This window comes from Silurus aristotelis, assembly GCF_946808225.1.
Source record: "Silurus aristotelis genome assembly, chromosome: 2".
NCBI classification, from domain to species: Eukaryota; Metazoa; Chordata; class Actinopteri; order Siluriformes; family Siluridae; genus Silurus; species Silurus aristotelis.
Window position 1 is genome coordinate 24,808,951 of NC_139575.1, and position 22,582 is coordinate 24,831,532.

The window sequence follows — 22,582 nt, forward strand, 5'->3', positions numbered from 1 at the left end:
TTGGTTAGTGATCAATTAAGCAATTAGTGTTTGCAGATGAGTCTGTGTGACCTGGTGACTAAGTGTAGCATTTTGATTGGTCGTGTTTGGAAAAGGAAAGCAAGTCACTTCCTGATAGATCTTTGTGTTTTAGGTAGAGAATTGTGTGTAGTGTTTTGAAAAAAGTGTTTTATGCAGTTGAAGACTGAGTCAAAGGCTGAGAAATAGCTTATGGTTTTGAAGATTTGGCATGTAGTTTTGCACTTTGAGTGAGAGGTTTCAAAAATCGTGTGACATGAAAAGATTTTGTGTGAAAGCAATTGGTAAAAACTGTAACACACACCATACTGCATTCACATTTATATAGACAAATTAACCTATACATTACTGCATTTATGTCTTCAGAGCTGAATAATATATATGCTGCAGCAGTAATGGAAGAACACACTTGTATATAATGTCTTAGTATGCTGAATAATTAAGAAAATAAGGGGTCCAAATCTGCTCCAGCAAATTTGAGTGATCTGCACAGAGACCTGGCCTCAACCCCACTGAACACCGTGGGGATGAACTGAAACATTGACTGCACACCAGGCCTTTCTTCAACATCATTCCCTGACCTCTATGTTCTTGTGATTGAATGCCCACAGCCAAATGCTGGATACCATCTGAACCAAACAAGTTTATCTTAGTTTTATCAGACCACAGGACATGTTCCAGTAATTCATGCTCTTGGACAGGTTGTCTTCAGCAAACTGTTTGTGGACTTTCTTGTGAGCCAGCTTCAGAAAAGGTTTCCATCTGGGATGATGGCCATACAAACGGTTGCAGTGTGCGGCGTATGGTCTGAGCACTGACAAGCAGACCCTCTGCTTCTGTAACCTCTAAAGCAATGCTGGCAGAACTCCTGCGTCTTTTTTTTCAAGCAGTTTCAGAAGCTGATGCACAAGGACTTAACATCCTTGACTGAAACTTACGAGTGGAACTCGTCTGTATGACCCCGGCCACTGTACTGTAACTCAGTTTTAGGGTGTTACTGATCTTCTTATAGCCTGGTCCATCTTTGTGGAGAGCAACAATTCAAATTTTCAACTCCTTAGGGAGTTATTTTTCATGGGGTGCCATGTTGAAAATCTTTTAGTCAGTTTACATCTTCTTCTTCTTCTTCTTTCGGCTTCTCCCATTAAGGGTCGCCACAGCGGATCATCCGTCTCCATACCTCCCTGTCCTCTACATCTGCCTCTTTCAACTCAACTACCTGCATGTCTTCCCTCACCACATCCATAAACCTCCTCCTTGGCCTTCCTCTTTTTCTCATTTCGTCAAAACATGTGCCAAATTAAACATGCGGATGATCCGCTGTGGTGACCCCTAATGGGAGAAGCCGAAATAAACTTTTTATATTTACAGTGAGGAAAATAAGTATTTGAACACCCTGCTATTTTGCAAGTTCTCCCACTTGGAAATCATGGAGGGGTCTGAAATTTTCATCGTAGGTGCATGTCCACTGTGAGAGACATAATCTAAAAAAAAATAATTCAGAAATCACAATATATGATTTTTAAACTATTTATTTGTATGGTACAGCTGCAAATAAGTATTTGAACACCTGTCTATCAGCTAGAATTCTGACCCTCAAAGACCTGTTAGTCTGCCTTTAAAATGTCCACCTCCACTACATTTATTATCCTTAATTAGATGCACCTGTTTGAGGTCGTTAGCTGCATAAAGACACCTGTCCAGCCCATACAATCAGTAAGAATCCAACTACTAACATGGCCAAGACCAAAGAGCTGTCCAAAGACACTAGAGACAAAATTGTACACCTCCACAAGGCTGGAAAGGGCTACGGGGAAATTGCCAAGCAGCTTGGTGAAAAAAGGTCCACTGTTGGAGCAATCATTAGAAAATGGAAGAAGCTAAACATGACTGTCAATCTCCCTCGGACTGGGGCTCCATGCAAGATCTCACCTCGTGGGGTCTCAATGATCCTAAGGAAGGTGAGAAATCAGCCCAGAACTACACGGGAGGAGCTGGTCAATGACCTGAAAAGAGCTGGGACCACCGTTTCCAAGGTTACTGTTGGTAATACACTAAGACTTCATGGTTTGAAATCATGCATGACACGGAAGGTTCCCCTGCTTAAACCAGCACATGTCCAGGCACGTCTTAAGTTTGCCAATGACCATTTGGATGATCCAGAGGAGTCATGGGAGAAAGTTATGTGGTCAGATGAGACCAAAATAGATATTTTGGGTCATAATTCCACTAAACGTGTTTGGAGGAAGAAGAATGATGAGTACCATCCCAAGAACTCCATCCCTACTGTGAAGCATGGGGGTGGTAGCATCATGCTTTGGGGGTGTTTTTCTGCACATGGGACAGGGCGACTGCACTGTATTAAGGAGAAGATGACCAGGGATTGCTCCAACAGTGTTGCAAGATTTTGGGGAACAACCTCCTTCCCTCAGTTAGAGCATTGAAGATGGGTCGAGGCTGGGTCTTCCAACATGACAATGGCCCGAAGCACACAGCCAGGATAACCAAGGAGTGGCTCTGTAAGAAGCATATCAAGGTTCTGGCGTGGCCTAGCCAGTCTCCAGACCTAAACCCAATAGAGAATCTTTGGAGGGAGCTCAAACTCCTTGTTTCTCAGCGACAGGCTAGAAACCTGACTGATCTAGAGAAGATCTGTGTGGAGGAGTGGGCCAAAATCCCTCCCTCAGTGTGTGCAAACCTGGTGAAAAACTACAGGAAACGTTTGACCTCTGTAATTGCAAACAAAGACTACTGTACCAAATATTAACATTGACTTTCTCAGGTGTTCAAATACTTATTTGCAGCTGTATCATACAAATAAATAGTTAAAAAAACATACATTGTGATTTCTGGATTTTTTTATTTTTATTATGTCTCTCACAGTGGACATGCACCTACGAGGACAATTTCAGACCCCTCCATGATTTCTAAGTGGGAGAACTTGTAAAATAGCAGGGTGTTCAAATACTTATTTTCCTCACTGTATATATATATATATATATATATATATATATATATATATATATATATATATATATATATATATATATAAAGCTTAAATACCACTGACTGACTCACTCACTCATCACGAAATCTCAAAAACCACTGAACGGATTGCAATGAAATTTGGAACATACCTTCCTCTTGGGTCTTAGGTGCTCTCTAAGAAAGGGTTTTGAAAAATTCGCCCTGGATCGCGGCTAACTCCCAAAAAACGCGATTTCTCACGCATTGTAAATTCTTCGAAATAACAGTACAGATCCTAATGAAACTTAGTACATTGTTTCTTATTAGATGTTAGATGCACGATAAAAATTATTTTTAAAGTAGTTTGCCCTGTATCGGTACTACAAAGGGGTAGTTACGTTCTGATCTCTGATCATCCAGTCCTTCTCAGTGCTTACTGCTTGTTGCCATATTGCTTAGCGTTCTGCCTTCCGTAGCGAAGCACGGGTACTTTCAGCTAGTATATATATATATATATATATATATATATATATATATATATATATATATATATATATATATACACAGTCATCCACTTGATCAGATGTCTGATCTGTGGTGCAAATAATCCTTGTATGTATCATCTAGATCAATCATCAGATTGTGTTGTTTGTAAAATATAGTGTGATCATAAAAACCTGTGACCAAATAAAGTCAGATAAATTAGGAAGCTTTAACTACATATGGTAGTAACCATGATATATTTCAGAAATCACACAGAGAGGTACAGAAGCACAGCCCCTCACATTTCGCCTCCTGAACAGGAGGGGACTGGACTGACACACACACACACACACACACACACACACATCGATTGCAAAAAAACAAAATAAAACTATGCACAAAACTGCTCTTTGCAAACTAGCTAAATACAAATTTTACACTGAATGAAATGTTTACATGCACAGTATTTATTTATTTATGTTTATATGGACGATCCACTTGCACATACTTTTGTATCGTACTGGTCGGCCCTACACTGCCGATGTGTGTACTGGTTTTGACAGTTATTGTGAATACTGTTTCCTTGTCTCATGTTGTCTTATTTAAAAAAAGATTTTTACACTAAATGTTAAAATGTGCACTTTGTGTTGTTAGATTATAGTTCTGTGTTCATTTTGTTACAGTTTTTTTGGATTGCTTACACACTAAAATTAAAAGTAGTACACTATTAGCAATACCTTACACTCAAGAGGCAAAACATCAGCCCATATTTGCACAACTATAAGCACAATGTCAACCTCACACTTGTTGCAAAACTCTACACACAGTGATTTGCAAAACACTAAACACATTTAACATACATTACACACAAAAATCTATCATGAAGTCACCTCATTGCAATACCAAAGCACTGACTGTCAAATTACTGCACCGTCCAACCAATTGGTTCAACACAGTCATCAGGTGTGCAAACACTTGTTTGCTTAATTGCAGACACACCAATCAGGTGTATAAGCACTATAAAAAGCAGCAGGTGAGTTCATCGGTCTTCAAGCACAATGGAAAGAGTCAGAGAAAGAGTAAGACGAGGAGGAGAACGAGGAGAAGGAGGAGGAGGAGGAAGGGGAGGAAGAGGAGTCAACAGAGGAGGAAGGGGAGGAAGAGGAGTCAACAGAGGAGGAAGAGGAGTCAACAGAGGAGGAAGGGGAGGAAGAGGAGTCAACAGAGGAGGAAGGGGAGGAAGAGGAGTCAACAGAGGAGGAATCAACAGAGGAAGAGGTAGAGATGGAGGCCATGCTGGAGGTAGAGGTAGAGGACAAGAAGACAAGAAGGTGCTCAAAGAGGACCGAATCTGACAAATGAGATCCGCGCAACACTGGTTGACCATGTTGTCAACCACGGCCTGACGTTGAGGGAGGCTGGACTGCGAGTACAGCCAAATCTAAGCCGATACACAGTGGCAAGTGTGATAAGAACATTTCGGCTGGAAAATAGGTATTGTAAAAATTTCATATCAAAAACATCTGCACGGTTTCAGTAACTGCTCACAGTAATGTATTCTATGCACTATCAGCACTTCTGTTACCTTTTCCTGTGAAATTACTATACTATTGTATACTGTTTTCTTTTGCTACATAGGATTGAGGGTCAGGAACGACAAGGGGGAAGGCCTTCTATGTTCACAGAACAGCAAGAGAGGGAGATAGTGAACATGGTTTTGGCAAACAATGCTAAAACACTCAATCAGCTTCAAGCTAACATTGTCAATAACCATGCCAGTTTCAACGATATCCATCAGGTCTCAACATCAACACTGGCACGCATCCTAAAAAAAAGACATCTTCAAATGAAGCAAATTTATCGAGTGCCTTTCGAGCGCAATTCCGAATGGGTGAAACGACTGCGGCATGATTATGCAGAGGTATGTATTCACTTTAGCAGTGTGTTCTTGCATACTTTAATATGTATACTAGATCTACACTGAACTACACAATTTTGCATGACACTGTTTTTCAGATAGTTTTACAAATGGATGGAGAGGAGATCCAGCATGAGTTCATTTACGTAGATGAGGCTGGGTTTAACCTGTCGAGAACACGAAGGAGGGGAAGAAACATTATTGGCCACAGGGCTATAGTCAATGTCCCAGGGCAACGTGGGGGTAATATAACACTCTGTGCAGCCATTACACAGAATGGGGTCCTCCACCGCCATGCCCATATGGGCCCTTACAACTCAGCACTCATACTTACATTCTTGGACCAATTGCACAACATAACAGCAGCAAATCAAAACGATCATATGCAATACATTGTTGTCTGGGACAATGTGTCTTTCCACCGCTCTGCTCTGGTTCAGAACTGGTTTCAGCAACTTCCACATTTCACCGTCCTATATCTTCCACCATACTCTCCATTCCTCAACCCTATAGAAGAGTTTTCCTCGGCATAGCGGTGGAAGGTATATGATCTCCGTCTCCAGGCTGAGGTACCCCTCATCCAAGCCATGGAGGAGGCCTGTGACCAGATGGAGGTAGCAGCAATGAAAGGATTAATTCATCATTCAAGACGTTTCTTTCCAAGGTGTCTTGCTAATGACAACATTGCCTGCGATGTTGATGAGATTCTCTGGCTAGATCCAGCTAGGCGAAGAGACGATGTCTAGTTCTTTTTTTTTTTTTTTTTACAGTGAACTTACAGTACAATACGTGAAGTGACGTTTTGTTACAGTATTATGAATCTCCATGTCAACAATTTGGGCGTGTTGACAAATAAATGAGTTTCTTCAGTCTGCAACATTGGTCTTGTGTAGTGTTTGGTATATTTTCATTATATTTGTACTTTATTGATGGTCGCCTACTCTAATCATAGGGAAGTAGAAGTGCTAAAAGTGTTTTAGGTTTATCACAGCAGAGTGTAACTCTTGCAAAGAAAGTATAGTAATGTGAAACGTGTGTGTTTCATATGGTAACAAAGTGTGGTTTTTACACAGAAGTGTATAGTTTTTACAAGAGTGTTTAATTATGCAAGGGATCTGTAGTGTTTTGCTAATTGGGTGTGTGGTTGTGCTAATTGTGTGTAGTGTTTTGAAAACACGGGCCCTGTTTTGAAAATCGTGCTTAAGCGATCAAAAAAACTGTAAGTGATGTTGTCTGATGTAACACCATGGTCCTGAGTTTCACCATGGTTTTATTTCACTGTGTACTGCACAGTGTATATGGTTGGAATGATAATAAAGTTTACTTGACTTGACACATTTTTTCTGCATCTGTGCTAGAATTTCCCAAACTTTGGTTTTTTTTTGTTTGAAGTGCTTTAAAAATGTGAATAATGTTTGTAAGCACTACAAATAGGCATTAGAAACAAATCATGCATCTTAAATTCATTCTTTCTTCACATATCTGAGCATATTAGGAAGCTGGGATCAGAGCGCAGGGTCAGTCATGATGCAGCACCCATGGAGACGGTTAAGGGTCCTGTTCAGGGTCCCAAAAGTGGCAGCAGGATCTGTAACCACTAAACCACCACTGCCCTAAAATGAGATTTACAATTTTTTTTTGTATTTTATAATTTTATAAAAGTTATTTATTATTTTGAGAAATAAGTTTGCATAATAGGAAATGGTAGCCTAGAACTAGTATGCTAGCAAAGCTAGAGCTAAACAAACTTCTCAATGAGCAAAGTAAAAAAAAGGATAGGAGATGACCATATCCAGCTGCATACAGTGGAGTAAGGGTCGTTTTTGACAGACACTAATGAAGTATGCTTGACAGGTACACTGTAATGTAGTACTGTTTTAAACACAGCCGTGGATTTGGATGAATATAAGCGGAGGAAGGCCGCCTGAGGTTAAGGAGCAGATAAACGTGGCAGCGGCTATTCTGACAACAAACCACTGAAAAAGTCGTTCACACCTGTTCATCACACAATTCATCACGATTTGTATTATAGGGATTAATCACACCACGGTGTAATGCAATGCCGCCATCTTATGGCTATATTTCTTGTCTCCTGTATTATAAAACCATTTTGGGAGGATCTTTTTTTTTTTTTTTTTTTACTAAACTGTTTAGCTTCGTTTTATTGTGGATATTTTTCCCCCATAAAAATTAGACAAGAATCGTTTAAGGGGGTATTAGTTAATTTTGGTGTTAGTCTCAAATTCGGCCATATTCTAAGGTGAAACATTTGATACCAAACAATAAACCAGCTCAGTGTGTGTGGGTTAGAAATACTTGAAGTTTTTCGGAGGAGTTTCTTCTTAAACAGGAAGTCGCTGCGGCGCTTTGAACAGCTCGCGCTCATTGCGTGGCCACAGAGTCGCATCAGCGCGTCCACGAGACATCACCGTGTCTGTTAGTCACATCCCCTTGCGAAAAGCACTAGACAACTTTCTGTAATTTTATTAACTATTGAGCAACTTCTTTATTTCTGTTAGAGTTTATTTTAGTAGCAACTAGTTTTGCTGGTTTTATTTCATTTCTTTTAAAGAGACGATCAATTTTTCTCCAATGAATAACTGTCCAGGAAATGTCCAGGACGAATTGGACATGCCTATTCTTCTCTTACATTACGGAGCATCTGGAAATGACATTCCACACGAGGACCAAGGTGAGTAAATTCACTTCATTTACTATTATTTTCAAGAAGCCGGCTTGTTAAACGCAGGCAGTGCATCATAGGCTTTAGAGATTGGCATTGGGTTTTGTTGTGCACTATTTGTTTGTGTCGTAACAATGTCATCTGCCTGTGTTTCATTTTAATCGATTGTATCTATTCTGTTGTATCAGAATGATCAAGTTACACTTTTGGCTCCTGTTATAGGCTATTGGATAATAAGTGCTTTCGAGGACTATGCAGATATTGTTGAATTAAGAATGAGACTATTAGAATTTGAGTTTAACCATAAAATCATAACAAAACTCAATGTGAAAGTGCAAACGATTATTTAATATTGGTAGATGTAGCGAGGGAGGTTTTGCCAGAAATCAGAGCATGTGCAAAGTTTGTAATGGCAGATCAGTTCAACTCTTAGCAAGTGACCCGGATTATTCTCCTTTTCTTACTCTGCTTATCGCAAAATTAACCCATTGTTGCTCCCTTTCCTCAGCAGATGAGCTTGATGCTCTGTCACACCTCGACTCCTATAGCAACCATGTTTCATACACCAATCTGTCCCAACACGAACCCTTCTATAATGATTCGTCTTCTGAGGACCTCCTTACCTGTCATCACCCTGATCTGCGAGACCTTCTCGGTCACTCGCTCTCCTCCCAGGCCAGCCCTCGCATTAAGATCACCTGCTCAGAGCTAGACCAACAGCACCGCGACCATGTCCAAACAGCACCGGTGGACATCAGTCGGCGGCTAGCTGTGCCTCCATATCAGAACCAGCTCTACAGGGAAAACCTGAGCCCGGCAAGCAGCACTTCGTCCAGTTGGCACTCGGAGGCATATTCCCCCCAGCCTTCACCTTGTGTTTCTCCCAGTGCTACAGGAGGTGGAGGTTTAGCTGCAGTGACCGTGGCTGAGTTGTGCCCAAGGCTTCAGGCTATCCATGCGTCCGGGTCGCCACATACTTCTCCAAATACATCCCCACGCAATAGCATCACAGAGGACACATTCCTGAACTACAGGACTTCATCTTCGCCCTCCCCACGGCCAGGGTCACGCTCTACTTCTCCTCAGGGAAAGCGCACTTACGAGCAATACCAGAACCCTGCCCTGGTGGTCCCACGTTCCCGAAGTCCTTCTCCTCATGCAGGCCGAGAGGAGTTAATTGAGACTTGTAGACCAAAAGCTAACCTCAATGAATTTGTAGAAAGCCACAACAGGCACCTGCCTAAACCAGTGCCAACCAAGATTGGTCGGCCTTATCAAGAGTACTCAACCTACGGCCAGACAGAGCATGCTGTGTACACTGACGTTAAGAGGGAAACTATAATGGAACCATTGTATGTTGTGTCATCCATTATTCGGACCAATCAAATGCCCACAGCAATGTGCAGGTAAATAAACTAATTACTAGGTTGTGCTAGGCCATGAAGCATTAGCATAACTCTTTATGGCATGACTTGACATAAAAATGATCCATTAATGATCCAATGATGCTAATGTTCGGATCAATTCATACAATGAACGTGGCCATGGCACATTTAGGTAACGCCAAACTTGCAGAATGATAGTGACATTTTTCCTGTTACTATAACGTGAAGTTTCTGTATGTTGGTTCTTAGCATGTCGTTAGCGTCTCTTCCTGCTCTGGACTGGACTCTTCCCAGCAGCACAGAGCAGTACGGACTGAGAATAGAGGTTCAGCCCAGGCAGCACCACAGAGCCCACTATGAGACTGAAGGCAGCAGAGGAGCAGTTAAAGCAGCATCTGGAGGACATCCTGTGGTTCAGGTACAGAGGGAGGGTGTTTCGTGGGTGCATTTGTGTTTGACCTGAATAAGTAGATGTGTGGGTGTGTGTGTGGGGGGTGGGGGTGAAGGTACATCAGGAGTGAAAGAATTCAAAAGAAATCAAAAGTGTGATACAGTTTGTGAGATGAAGCGATTTATTAGCTAGACAGCAAAGAAAGAATGTTATCTTTCTGTTGTTGCTCACATTTATGTAAATGAAGCGGTATTTGTTTTTCATGTACCGTAACAGTGCATGCCCTGTTTCCTTCCCATAAAACCGTTCCCTCATTTCACTCTATCCGCATATCACATTATCCGCCGAGTAATTTGTTCAATAAAATTGATTTAGCAGCTACAATGACCTTTACAGTTCAGTAGTGGTGTATGTGCATACATAGGTAGAGTTGAGTCATGTGTTCTTGACATGTTCTAAACATTTTCGTTTTTTAAAAAGGAATTACTGTGTTCCAATAATCTTGTAGTCATTTACAATGACATTTATCTACAAAGGCGAATGAGTTTGTATTTGCTTTAAAGTAAGCAGTTGATAGACTATCCATTAGTCATCAATTAATATTCACAATGACTAAACAGATAAAGCTGTACATAAATATTTAACAGGTTGATATTTAAACATGAAACCAAAAAGTAATTAGATTATGGGATGGAGAATATTAATTTACAAAGTGAATGGTTCTAATTGAAAAGTATAAAACGAGAATATTTGTATTTTTTAGGTGATACAGTCACGTTTGTCTATTCTTATTTTTCCATTATTGTTTTACTGTACTGGGATGATAATAAAAAGCTGTGCTCATTGATTCCAAATATTACTGCACTTGCTGTCATGGTTAAACGCTAGTAAATTTAGATGAATTCCAGAATGATATTATAAACAAAAGTATGGCAATGTCAGAGCTTCTCAGAGAAGCAAAGGATCGTCTTGAAAGTTCAAAGCGTCATCGCCGAATAATATGTTTACACATGCTGGCGCTTACATCAGCACGCCGAATACATCGTGAAGGATAGATGGAGAATTTTTTCTCTTGGCATGAGGAGAATAATATTGCTATGATTTAGAAAATGTAGGCTTTAAATTATACTTGAAATCTATTTCATTCATTTTAAACGGAATTAAAGTTTCGAATCCACAGTACAGGGCTTTTCAGAGAACATACTTCATAAAGTACAGTGTATAATAATTAAAAAAATTACTCTACCTCTCTTTTATTGCAGAGCACAGTTGAAACACAACTGAAAAACCTTTTTTTTCGCACGAATGTTCTTGAGACAGCAGAAGGAAAGGAATATCTTAGCAGCCATTATTTAACTACAACAATTAATTTTCTTATGCTTTGTACCACACATGATTCATTGAGAATCCCACTATAAAAAATCACCACATGGTATTGATATACATGTTGAAATGAGTATTTAGATTTTTTTTTTACTAATCATTTAATCAATTCTTTTAACTGTCTTTCATACATTCGTTGGTAATTCGAACTGCTTTGCAATCAACCAATCAATTATCTGAGCTGCAAATTTTTTTTTACCCAAACTGTTGTGGACGCAGTTGCACGGGTACAGTGGGAGAGAAGCTCTGGCACTGCAGGTCTTCATAGGAACAGCTGACGAGAGAGCTGTAAGGCCACATGCCTTTTACCAAGTCCACCGCATCACTGGCAAAACCGTCACCACCAGCAGCCATGAAAGAACGGTGCATGGAACTAGGGTTCTGGAGCTGCCACTGGAACCCAAAGATAACATGCGGGCAGTGTAAGAAATAAATAATATTCACAATTTTATTGATATGTTGTTTACATACTGCTTATAAGCAGCATTAATAGTTTTGATTAAACATCAATATCATACAGTTTTGCTCAGTATTGTTTCTATGCATGTGTAATCCGTGTTTTCCTCTCAGCGTCGACTGTGCTGGGATACTGAAGCTGAAGAATGCCGATATTGAGCTGCGGAAAGGTGAGACAGATGTGGGCCGGAAGAACACGCGTGTGCGGCTGGTCTTTCGTGTCCATGTGCCTCAGCCTGGAGGCCAGTGGCTTTCTCTCCAAGTGGCCTCACATTCCATCGAGTGTTGTAAGTACTTCAACCGTAGTTGCTCTCGCTGAAACAATGACAAGGCTCATGTTTCATCTGTGACTTTCCTTCTTTCCTTTTGATTAATTTGACAAAGAAACTTAGAGGAGCCATTTGTAATTTTAGAGCCCTCTGCTGCCTGAAAAGTGGAAGAGAATTGCCGTGTTAATATTATTAACAGATTGTTTCCCCTCTGAACAACCCGGACCACTGGCTTCCTGTAAAGAATAAGAGACGAAACATGTCTGTTTGGGCCTGAAAAATGAAAGACTTGTGTTTCTCAGATTCTCCATGGTATCACTGAGATTATGTGCTTATTAAAGGTCCTTAAAACCATTTAAACATTACAAACTGCCCTTTATTAAGTGAAGAAAAAAGAAAAAAAGAAAAGTGAATTGTAAAAATGCTATTTTGTATATACTGTATGCTTATTTCTTCGAATATAACATATACATAGATACATATTTATTCATTTATTATTAAATGAATAATAATGTATCATTATTTATATACATTTATTAAATTAATGAATTATTTTTATGCTCATTGTTGACTATTTGATGTTATTTTTTCAGGGCATGTGATTCAGTTCACTAATTTGTTCATTATCGTGACCTGATTCACACACAATTCGTCTGAAATCGAACATACCGATTGTATAGTGTCATTTTGACCGTTTTTATTTTACAAATATATTAGTATTATGTCGAACACACTTTTCCATATTGTTTCACTTGAATTCATTTATTCATTTTGAGTCAGACAGATCATAATGATTAAAATGTCAGCAGCCAAGTTGTTATGGTTACAAGGTTTTTTTTTTCCCCTATCTTTTTTTTAAACCCTTGTAGCTCAGAGATCTGCCCATGAACCTCCAGCCGTGCAGAGGCAGGATTTGGACCAGTGCTCAGTGCTGGGTGGACTGCAGATGATCCTCACTGGTGAAAACTTCACTTCTGAATCCAGGGTGCTGTTCACTGAAAAAACCCAAGGTGTAAAAACTTTTAATACTCACGTCATTAGCCATAGGAGTGTTGTTTAAATATTTCAGCCTCCATTGTTCTGTACTCTGCTGGCAGGTTACATTAGCATGTGATTTGTTTTTGGAGGTGTAATGCCTTTAGTTTGCATATGAAAAGCCAATTTGCATTGTATACTGTTGTCTGGTCTGGTCAGCACAGTTCTGTTGCATCAGAGTAAGAACGGGAAATAGATAACAAGCTTGCAAAGCAGCAGCATGCACAAGCACACCACAAGTCAGCTTGTCAGTGTTTATAGACATTTCAATTCCCACACATTATAATTAAAGTTCATGCCTTTCGATTTTCTTAAGTTCTTTAAATAGATTTTTATTTATTTATTTGAGTTATTGATCAAACAAGCTTTTAATTTCTCTTGCACTTTACTTAAAAAAAAACAGTCCTAGGCAGTTCCTCACTAAAAGTAGGCGTAGACCGAGATTTACTTGAAAAGACTTTGGTGTCCATTGGTAGAATTTCTTATTATTTTAGAATAATAAAATAAAATAAAATAGAAAACAATATAGTGATTAGGTACCTTTTTGCAAATAGGAATAAACAATGAATTGCAAAACAGCAGAGCAGCTGTTATTTTAGACAACAGAAAGTATGAGACAGTGTAAAAAAAAAAAGTATACAGACGAATTATAAGCACACTGAGAAATTTTTTACTTATTGGTAAATGTACAGATATTTTCCATTTAGGTGCGCAGTGTGGAGACTAGCGGATGTGGTTAAGCTTTGCAGCGATACCGTCTACAAGCAGAGTCTTCTCTTTCCTTTCCTGTACTCAAAGTGCGTAGGCAACCCAACAGAGGTGTGAAGGGAGGGCGTTCTTTACATACTGAACTTGAAAGGGACCCGCTGCTTGTTTGTCTGTGCGCGAGAGTCATGGAAAGGATGCAGTGGGAGTTTGTTGTGGTGCCGAACAAAAAAAAAACGGAAAAAAAACCCCATTGAACATGTTTCTTGGTGTGTAAGATGCTCGAAAGTGATGTGCATAGTGATGTTAGTACTTAAGGAGAAGCAAATGGAAACAAAAATTACAATAAAAGTTCAGTTTTGTGAGTCATGTGTAGAAAAGCTTCTGCTGCTCTAATTACAGTGCATTTTCTAAAGCCTTGATGGTTTCTACTCACAGATGGGTTAGAAGTATGGGAGATGGAAGCTACTGTGAACAGAGAAAAAAGTCAAGCAGTAAGTGTCTAGGCATTGCATGGTGATTAAAATATTTTTTTGGACTATATAAACCATTCTTAACGCTAAATGTATATCGTGTCCCTCACAGAACATGCTGTATGTGGAAATTCCTCCATATCGAGACCCCAACATCTACCACCCAGCCAAAGTCAACTTCTATGTGCAGAACGGGAAGAGGAAGCGTAGTCAGCCACAACACTTCACCTACATGCCTCTCCCAGGTGACTGCGTTTCTCTATGACCCAGTGTCCTCAAAACTCAGAACATAACAGAACATAATAGCAAAGAAAAGCTATTCACTTCAGTAAAAAAAAAGCAATGTTTGCTATGCTTAAGGGAAAGCGTTCTCACGAAACGGGTTGCCGCATATACTCGTTATTTTCTAAACAGTCAACTCGTGGTGTAGTGTTTTGAAAACATAATTTTAGGATACACCGCTGGGACCTGTGCACTAGCATGAAGACACGCACAGCATTTCTGTAGGTTGCTCTCGATTATTGCGTCCACCAAATGCTCTCAATTGTAAATGCTGCGGTTAAGCAAAAAGCAGGAGCGAAAGGTGGAGTGAAAAAAAAAATGCATTACCGCAATGTGAGCTTCTAATCAAGTCTGATCTGCTCATCCTAGTGAACGCAGCACCATTTCACTGATAACACCCAACCAGAATTTACTGGTAATAAGAAGCCACAGCTTTGCTGACTCAACAAATGTGCTTCATGTCTTTTCTTGCATTTGTGAGTGTTCGTTCATGTGTGTAGATTATTTACTGTGATTGCTATTCACTTACTAATCGTTATTGATCATTAATAACAGTTAGACCCACATCAATTCTGCATTAAAATAGCCACAGGTGTATTTTAGCAATCAAATGAAGTCTCCTGTTTATGTTGAAGTGGGGTGTCCCATTAAATATGTATTTAAACTTAAGTAGCATTTATTGCTACTTGCTAGTCCTTGTTTTGAAGCTTTTACTACCAGTTTAAGGATAAACCCCTGTCATTTCCAGTTCCACTGATAAAAGCCGAGCCGCTGGACGAGTATCAGTATGGACAGCTGAGCTGCAGCGTCTCTCAGGTCTTAGGTAGCTCTCCACAATCGTGCCATCACACTGCCCAGCTGCCTACCAGCTGCTGTGCCGTGCCATGCCAGGTTTCCCCGAGGACCAGCAGCCCTGCTCTGTACCCTCCAGCCTCAGAGTACCAGCTCCATCAGCATTCAGTCCTTTACCAGAGCCATGTGGACGTCCTTAGCAGCAGCCCTGGCCACTACCAGACTCCGCTTGATCACGCTGCATCTGGAGTGACAACCATCTGCTCAGGTCAGGCACCTGCCGTAGTGCCAAATGCAACCTCTCATCTCAAACCCAGCAGTTACCAGCATATTGTAGCTGGGCACAGCTACCAGGCTGGTGTCTCTGTGTTTCCAGGCCTTGATGCAGCCAATCAGAGAAGCTTTGGGCAGAGCTACAACCAGCCGCAGCCTGTGGAGCATCAGAGAACTAGCAGTCCTGTTAGAGTCAAGCAGGAGAATCTGGACCAAGCTTACTTGGATGACGGTGAGGATGTTATAAAAATGGTCATTTTGTCAGTATGGTGGGTGTAAGTGCAAAGGCAGGGGTTAAACTTCAGAAACAAATGTTCTTTTCTACTAATAAAAGATTAGGAAATTTAATTCCCAGAATGTTACTGCTGGCCTCAGATTTTTGCACAACAATGAACAGGTTATTAATTTATTTTTGTAAATCTGGTGTAATCCATACACAGCAAAGAGGGTACTATGTTAAAAACTTTACTGTACAGAGTCACATGACAACATTGCCAAAGCTGATGGTCTTGTTTTATTGACACGTTTTTTTGACTGTACATTTTACCGCTTTATGTATTTCAGTGTACAAAATGTGGCCGCCTTCACAGCCTGCATCATGTAGGTCAGTGCTTTAAATAGTTGCTGCTAAAGCTAGTTCAGTATTGAGCTTTGTCAGTGCATTGATCAGAGCACGCATGAGAGAACTATTGATTTTACTGAGAAAAAAAAAACAACAGAAAAATAAGTAAATCCCTAATGAATAAATTATTTTCTCGTACCACCGTCAATTGTTACACTTTCCCTTTTTTTTTTTTTGCTGCATAAATATGGCAAATTCAAATAATATCCAAGATTTTTCGCTTGTTTTAAAAAGGTTAGGTGAAAAGATATTAACCGCAATTGGTGTGGTGAGAAATGACTGCCGTTACAGTTCATTTCATGTAAGTCATTCACACAGTCTTGTACTGGCTGTTGTGGGAGTGGAAGTGTCTGCTCTTTGCCTTCTCTTTCAGCTGACTGGTACCTGTTACAGCCAGCCCTTGTTCTAATTTTAGACTGAGGAGGTAGAAAAGTTTCCAATTTTAGCCCACTAACATGTCAGAAACAGCAAACAAAGCCCAGCAAAGCCTTAGGGTAGTTCCGGGGCGATAAACACGATTATGACTCAGTGCTGCTCCCTGCTGAAGGATTATTTCTGTTTTTAAAGCCTGTGTAAAGCCTGTGTATCACAGTAAAGCTTTTTTATTCATTCTAAACAACAGCTTGATCCATGTGGAACCATGAACATCAACATGTGGTGTTTTTCTTTTTCTTCTTCTCCCTTATGTTTTCTCAGTAATTGAAGTGATCAAAAAGGATCTGACCGTTCCTTCCAGTGAACAGTGATGGCTAGATCTGACAATCCAGAGTCTTCTTTCAAGTGACAGCCACAACATCTGCACAACTAGTCAACAGCCACATCTGATTTCCTAATGTCATATCAGACATCATAGTGGTGACTATTAATTTTACTTCTGATATATATATATATATATATATATATATATATATATATATATATATATATATATATATATATATATATATACAGTATATATTACCTTTTAATGCTGTATCTTGGCGTTTGTAAATGACTTGGAGAGTTTTTAGGAGGGTATTTGAGGGGAAGCCACTAGCTGCCTTAGGATAGGAACATGGAAAGCTAGATATCCTCTACATAATGAGTGCTAGCTCAAACCAAAACTGTCATATACGAGAAACTATATTTAAATATAGAATAATATACATATAATTATAGATTATAGATCAAATTTATTTACATACACAATAGAGATAAAGTATCTGTTTTACCTCAGTTTGTTCGATCAGTTGTCTCGAGGCTGAGACTCACGCACTCATCTTTTACTCTGTAATATAGCAGGAATTGCAGTTTTCAGAATTTTGTATGGTGAATATCCCATTGGCCTTTTTCAGTCTGCTGAAGTCCTTTCTACATTTATGTATGAATATACAAAAAACTAGTTCTGCCATGCTAACTTTTGCTGTAGCTGCTAACTTTTTTTTCACCCCAATATTATTTTTCTAGATAGTTGTAGAAAATTATAGAAGACATCTTTATTCTTTAGGCACTCAGCTAGGATTAAAATGAAATAAACAGTATGACCTACGACTACTGCTAGCTATCGGTCAGGGTCAGGGCTTTGGCATGAGATAACCTGTGAGTAGTACATCCTGGGTGTTGACAGAAAATTGATGCGCAAACAAAAGAGAACTGAGATGCAATACCATTCTACAGAATACTACAAACCACAAGCAATATGTTCAAGCACCGGTTTTATGCCACAATGCTCATTTAGTTGAAGGTTATTTTTGTCCATTATGTCATTCAGTTTTACTGGATTTTCTAACTCGCAAAAAAACCTACAGAATATCAATGAGTTCAAACTTTACCCTGATATCAATCTTTCACAATGCTTAGGATGAGTGTCCCTTTTATGAATATGTATTTATGTTTGTTCATTGAATACAAATAAAATTCTCTCTGTTGTATAAATAATCTGCTGATTAATGTATAAAATAATTAGTTAACAGTAACAACAGGAGTGTAAAATAATCTTAAGAAGAACTACTTTGAGAACAAATTTTAGTTACAAAAAAAACACAAAAAAGTTTTTTAATAATTTATGTAAAATTTCAGTGTATATCTTCCAACTGAATACATTTTAGATTTAGATTGAAATTTGAGAGGACTCTTCAGAGATGTTCGAATTCTCGGTTTTATGTCGGTAAAGCATATTCTTCCTTGAAAAATCTTATTTCTCAGAACGAATGGTAAAGCAAAATGTTTAAACATTCAAGCAACTGCGAAAACAAGAATTTTATGGCAAATATTACTAGACACTCATTACATTTGTTTCCTTGGTATAAATGTACTTTCCCCTTAAAATAAGCAAATCGTTGAAAGTAAATCTGCATCCTGGCAGCGTGTGGAGTGCGGCGTGAACAAGTAAGTCGCAGGCAGAAGAGATCAGAAATTTATTTTTGCCACCAAGTTTTTTTTGTTCTTATGAACTACATATATTTGATTTGTCAATTCCACTAATGTAACACAAAAACACAGACCACTGGGGACTTCAACAACGATCGGACAATATCCTGGGTAAACAGAATGATCCAAAACATTCATTACATAAATTCAACAGACTTACAAAATGTATTGTTTCAAATGTGTCAGTTTACGACATAAACATTGAGCCACCAGCATTATGATAGGGTAGTAAATGTGTGAAGTATGTATTGTAAATATGATCACTGTTGTAGATCTACTTCAGTTTCAGGTGGGGTTTAGTGTTTAGTTTGGCTGGTCCATGATAAACGTTTCGGACATAAGAGTTCCTTTAGATGTGTTTTCTTTTATAAAACAACCAAAAGATTTTCGGGATTGCTCACACACTTGTTCTTAGACAGTCTTATCTTTTCTTCTTGCTCTCCTTTTTCACTTTTTGACGGATTTGCTGGGCAGATGCTTTGGGCTTTTTGCTTGGCTCAGAGGATTTTGGTTCAGTTGGCTCTGAAGTCTCTTCCTGTAATCAAACATAAGAAGATTTTAGTGAATAAATCAGACTAAGCCAGATTTATCTTTCAAATTGTACTGTAGTATTAAGAACACGTGACCAAAAAACTAGGTAACTGAGCCAATACACTATTCAGATTGAATAGATAATGAAATAGGATGTGTACAAGTTGTTGGTTTACCACTTTGTTTACATTTTGGGACATAAAGAGCAACAAAATTCGTTGAAAATTGATTGTGGGTATAAACTAAATGAATAAACCTCTGAATAGGCATAAATATAGTAAATATTTATGAGAACTATGAGACTGAGGATGCATAATAAAAATTTGTAAAATTTGTATCTTTATTTACAATTTCTTCTATTTAAAATCTTCCGTGTTCATTCATATACACCAATTTGCAGTGGTGGAAGAAGTACACAAAGTATGTACTTGAGTAAAAGTAGATATACAGTGGGTGAAATATGACTCTAGTAAAAGTAAAAAATGCTCCCTTTAAACCTTCACCTAAATAAAGTACAAAACTATTTTCCTTCAAATGTACTTAAGTATCCAAGTACTAGGATTTATTGTGGTTATAATGTTCCTATTATTATTTTTTATCACAAGACTGTTGCTTAATCATCTCAGTTTATGTAAAAAGACTCATAGCACAACAATCTATTAATAAAAATATATTAATAAGTTTAACATTGATTTACTGATCTAATAATTGATCATAAGCTCAAGACGACTTTGAGAGAAAAAATAAAAAATAAAAAATCACATAAATAAGGCAACGGGATTCCTCTCAAATGTTCTGCTAGATGTTGAACTGATGCTGAACTTTATGTTCGTGCTAAGTAGATGGCGGTTCTAGAAAAAAATTACGTCATGACCCAAAGTCTCCCCCATTGATTAGTTTCAGCTTTGAAAAGCTCCTCTCTGCATCAGCTACCGTCACTGGATGAGTAAGACATATTCTCAGAACAGTCCACGAATTTGGAAACATTTCTGAAAACACTTTCATGTAGAAATATCACCCTTAATGCATTAATTGCACCATTAAATTCACATGTCGTTTTGCACAATTTATTAAACTCTAAGAAAGATACATACAACATCTATATCCTTAACATATGTGTCTTTTAAATGAGCCTTTAAGCTGCACTGGAGATTCCCCCTTACTGAACTCAGTTCATACCCTATTCAGTACAATCACAGAAATACTGAATTGGGCTGCGGAGGGTTTAGACCCTTTTTTTTTGTCATTCATAAATTTAAGTTGGATTTAGCTCTCCTTACTCACGTGACATCACTCCAGGACTTTTTAGTTCTCCCACCGGAACCCTTAAGGCAGATGTTATGTCACCCAACCCCCGCCCCTTCTTTCTGAGTGTATGAGTGAGGGAACTTCTCCGGGTGGTGGGTGCGCACTCTGAGTCCCCACCAGGTACTTTTATGTTACATGATATAATATTTTTGATGCAACCCTGCAAATGAGCGGTTAAAAATGCCCCGTGTCGCCCATTGGCAAGAATCTGCCCTGTTCGACTGCCCTTGTCTCCGAAGCCTAAATCCGCCACCGCCAAGATCGGTGGCTTTCTGTGCGCTTGACCAGTTTTTATCTGCCTAAAGATAAAAATGGAACGACTGGTTTCGCGAATTGTAGTTGAGTAAAAAGTAAGATATTTAACTTCGAAATGTAGTGAAGTAAAAGTCTTTCCAAACGGAAATACTTAAAGTGCAGATAAGCGAAAAACTACTTAAGTACACTAACAAATTACATTGACTTCTTTACTGTCCACCACTGCCAATTTGCCATTTGGTATGCAGAAGATATGAATGAATATGTATAATATGATCAAATTGATTTATCTTCTTGGAGTTAAATGGTAATCAGTAATGATTTTGTACTGCTAAACTAATCAATGGTATGATTAAAGTGTGTGTGTGTGTGTGTGTGTGTGTGTGTGAGAGAGAGATTTGGCATGGAAAGATGCTGTAAGCGTGCCTTAGCTACTTTTATGACAATCGGCGAAACCACGCCCACTTCTAATTTAAACGCGAATGAACATCCGGGTACTTTTAGCTCTATATAAAAAGTAGTGCTGGGACGATCGTATCGTTTTAGTGACTTTTTTTTTTATATCGTTCATTAAAAATGTCTTTTTTATAGTCATTTAGTTCATTTCGTTCCTTTAATCAGAAATAAAATAAAATGTTACATTTCAATAAGCAGATTCTCCATTTCTACATACACGAACTTTGACTAAAGTTCCAATAATTTATATATGCATAAATAACTACATAGCGTATATGGGAGTCACGTGACAAAAGAATAAACGACTCGGACCAAAGGACTCATGAACTACTAAATTCTGTTTCCTGTACATAACCCACGGAGATTTCGCGATGCTTTGCGCATGCGCATGCAGGACAAAATAAATGAATCACTCTTTTAGGCGACTCGTTCTTCTGAGTCACATTAAAGACTCGTTCAAAATGAACGAATCGTTCATGAACGACTCAACACTAGTCTGTGAGTGTTACCTGTTCGTAGCTCTTGGATGTGGGGAGGATTATGGCTAAAATGCAGACCAGTTGGAAAATTGCTCCAAGAAAGAGGCCATAGCGCAATACACTCTCGAAGAAGGTGGGTTCAGGAACCTCCGGCGGTGAGAGATCCAACTCCCCGGCCATGTCGCTTCTCTGTGCGGAAACCAGCAGCGTATTTACTCATACAAGCACATCAACTCTACTATGGCATAGTATTACAATAGAATAGTATACAATAAACACCCTAACACACTGGTTAGTGCTCTACACTGCGGTTTGGGATCGAGCCGGACCCACTACATGACCCTGTTTGGGTGATGTCCCAGTAATACAAATGCAAGCGGTACACCAGCATGCAGTAACTAATAAAGATCACTTTCACAAGAAAAAAAGCGCATAATATCGCTTACTCTCTAAATAAAATGTATTGTATCCAAGACACTTCTGTATTCCGGTATATATATATATATATATATATATATATATATATATATATATATATATGGGAGAACACCCGGTGCAACGGAACCAGTGGACGCCTTGAAAGTTGGTTTTCGCACAAAACGCGCATGCGCACACATCTTGCGCATGCGCTATACTTAAACACTTAGAACACTAGGCATTTCTGTGTCGGATTATTTGGTTCAACACGATTAGACTCTCGACTGCGTTCATTGTTTTATCCCAAACCTTAAATACATTTCAGAACAGTTCACTCCATTCAGAACATCAGCAATCTGGACTCAGATGCAATGTGAATGTTTGCAGTATAACATGTGAGCGGTTACGTGAGCCCACGAGAATCTCGCGGCACCGGTTTACAGAGTCGATTATTTTCGTTACACCACTCCTTTGTTTCACTCTTGCTTTGTTGCTGCATAGCGGTGATAAAAGCGACACGCCGCCCCCCGGTGTAAAGGCGCGAAAGCGCATTTGACCTTATGACCATCTTATTATTACAAATTTTTTTTAT

The 22,582-nt window shown here is 39.0% G+C and overlaps 2 protein-coding genes across 7 annotated transcripts; one reads left to right on the forward strand and one right to left on the reverse strand.

The window, feature by feature from the left end:
• The first annotated feature begins 7,760 nt into the window (after positions 1 to 7,760).
• nfatc2b (nuclear factor of activated T cells 2b) lies at positions 7,761 to 18,052 on the forward strand. Of its 6 annotated transcripts, XM_083529659.1 has the most exons (12): positions 7,761 to 8,078; positions 8,578 to 9,475; positions 9,704 to 9,872; positions 11,448 to 11,650; positions 11,799 to 11,971; positions 12,823 to 12,963; positions 14,132 to 14,187; positions 14,279 to 14,411; positions 15,197 to 15,508; positions 15,617 to 15,745; positions 16,078 to 16,113; positions 16,832 to 17,008. In XM_083529659.1, the coding sequence occupies exons 1-12, from the start codon at positions 7,979 to 7,981 to the stop codon at positions 16,879 to 16,881; spliced, it is 2,400 nt and encodes a 799-aa protein (XP_083385785.1). In that variant the 5' UTR covers positions 7,761 to 7,978; the 3' UTR covers positions 16,882 to 17,008. The 6 variants fall into 6 exon arrangements, with proteins under 6 accessions (XP_083385785.1, XP_083385784.1, XP_083385782.1 ...); XM_083529658.1 differs by having other exon boundaries at positions 7,763 to 8,078; positions 8,581 to 9,475; positions 15,197 to 15,745; positions 16,078 to 16,117; positions 16,832 to 17,014; XM_083529656.1 differs by having other exon boundaries at positions 7,763 to 8,078; positions 15,197 to 15,745; positions 16,078 to 16,117.
• Positions 18,053 to 18,516: 464 nt separating this feature from the next.
• On the reverse strand, positions 18,517 to 22,185 carry manbal (mannosidase beta like). Its single transcript, XM_083531059.1, has 3 exons — positions 22,020 to 22,185; positions 21,604 to 21,762; positions 18,517 to 19,079 (listed from the first exon to the last, which is right to left on the reverse strand). Exons 2-3 carry the CDS (start codon positions 21,751 to 21,753, stop codon positions 18,966 to 18,968), a joined length of 264 nt encoding a protein of 87 aa, XP_083387185.1. The 5' UTR covers positions 21,754 to 21,762; positions 22,020 to 22,185; the 3' UTR covers positions 18,517 to 18,965.
• Positions 22,186 to 22,582: the final 397 nt, after the last annotated feature.

What these genes read in the sequence shown, in the direction of transcription:
- nfatc2b (XM_083529654.1), top strand. Translation starts at nt 7,979, where the DNA reads ATGAATAACTGTCCAGGAAATGTCCAGGACGAATTGGACATGCCTATT. An exon ending in AAAGATAACATGCGGGCAGT is followed by an intron (nt 11,651 to 11,798) that starts GTAAGAAATAAA and finishes TTTTCCTCTCAG; the next exon opens with CGTCGACTGTGCTGGGATAC. An exon ending in CCAAGCTTACTTGGATGACG is followed by an intron (nt 15,746 to 16,077) that starts GTGAGGATGTTA and finishes TATGTATTTCAG; the next exon opens with TGTACAAAATGTGGCCGCCT.
- manbal (XM_083531059.1), bottom strand. Translation starts at nt 21,753, where the DNA reads ATGGCCGGGGAGTTGGATCTCTCACCGCCGGAGGTTCCTGAACCCACC. An exon ending in CATCCAAGAGCTACGAACAG is followed by an intron (nt 19,080 to 21,603) that starts GTAACACTCACA and finishes GTTTGATTACAG; the next exon opens with GAAGAGACTTCAGAGCCAAC.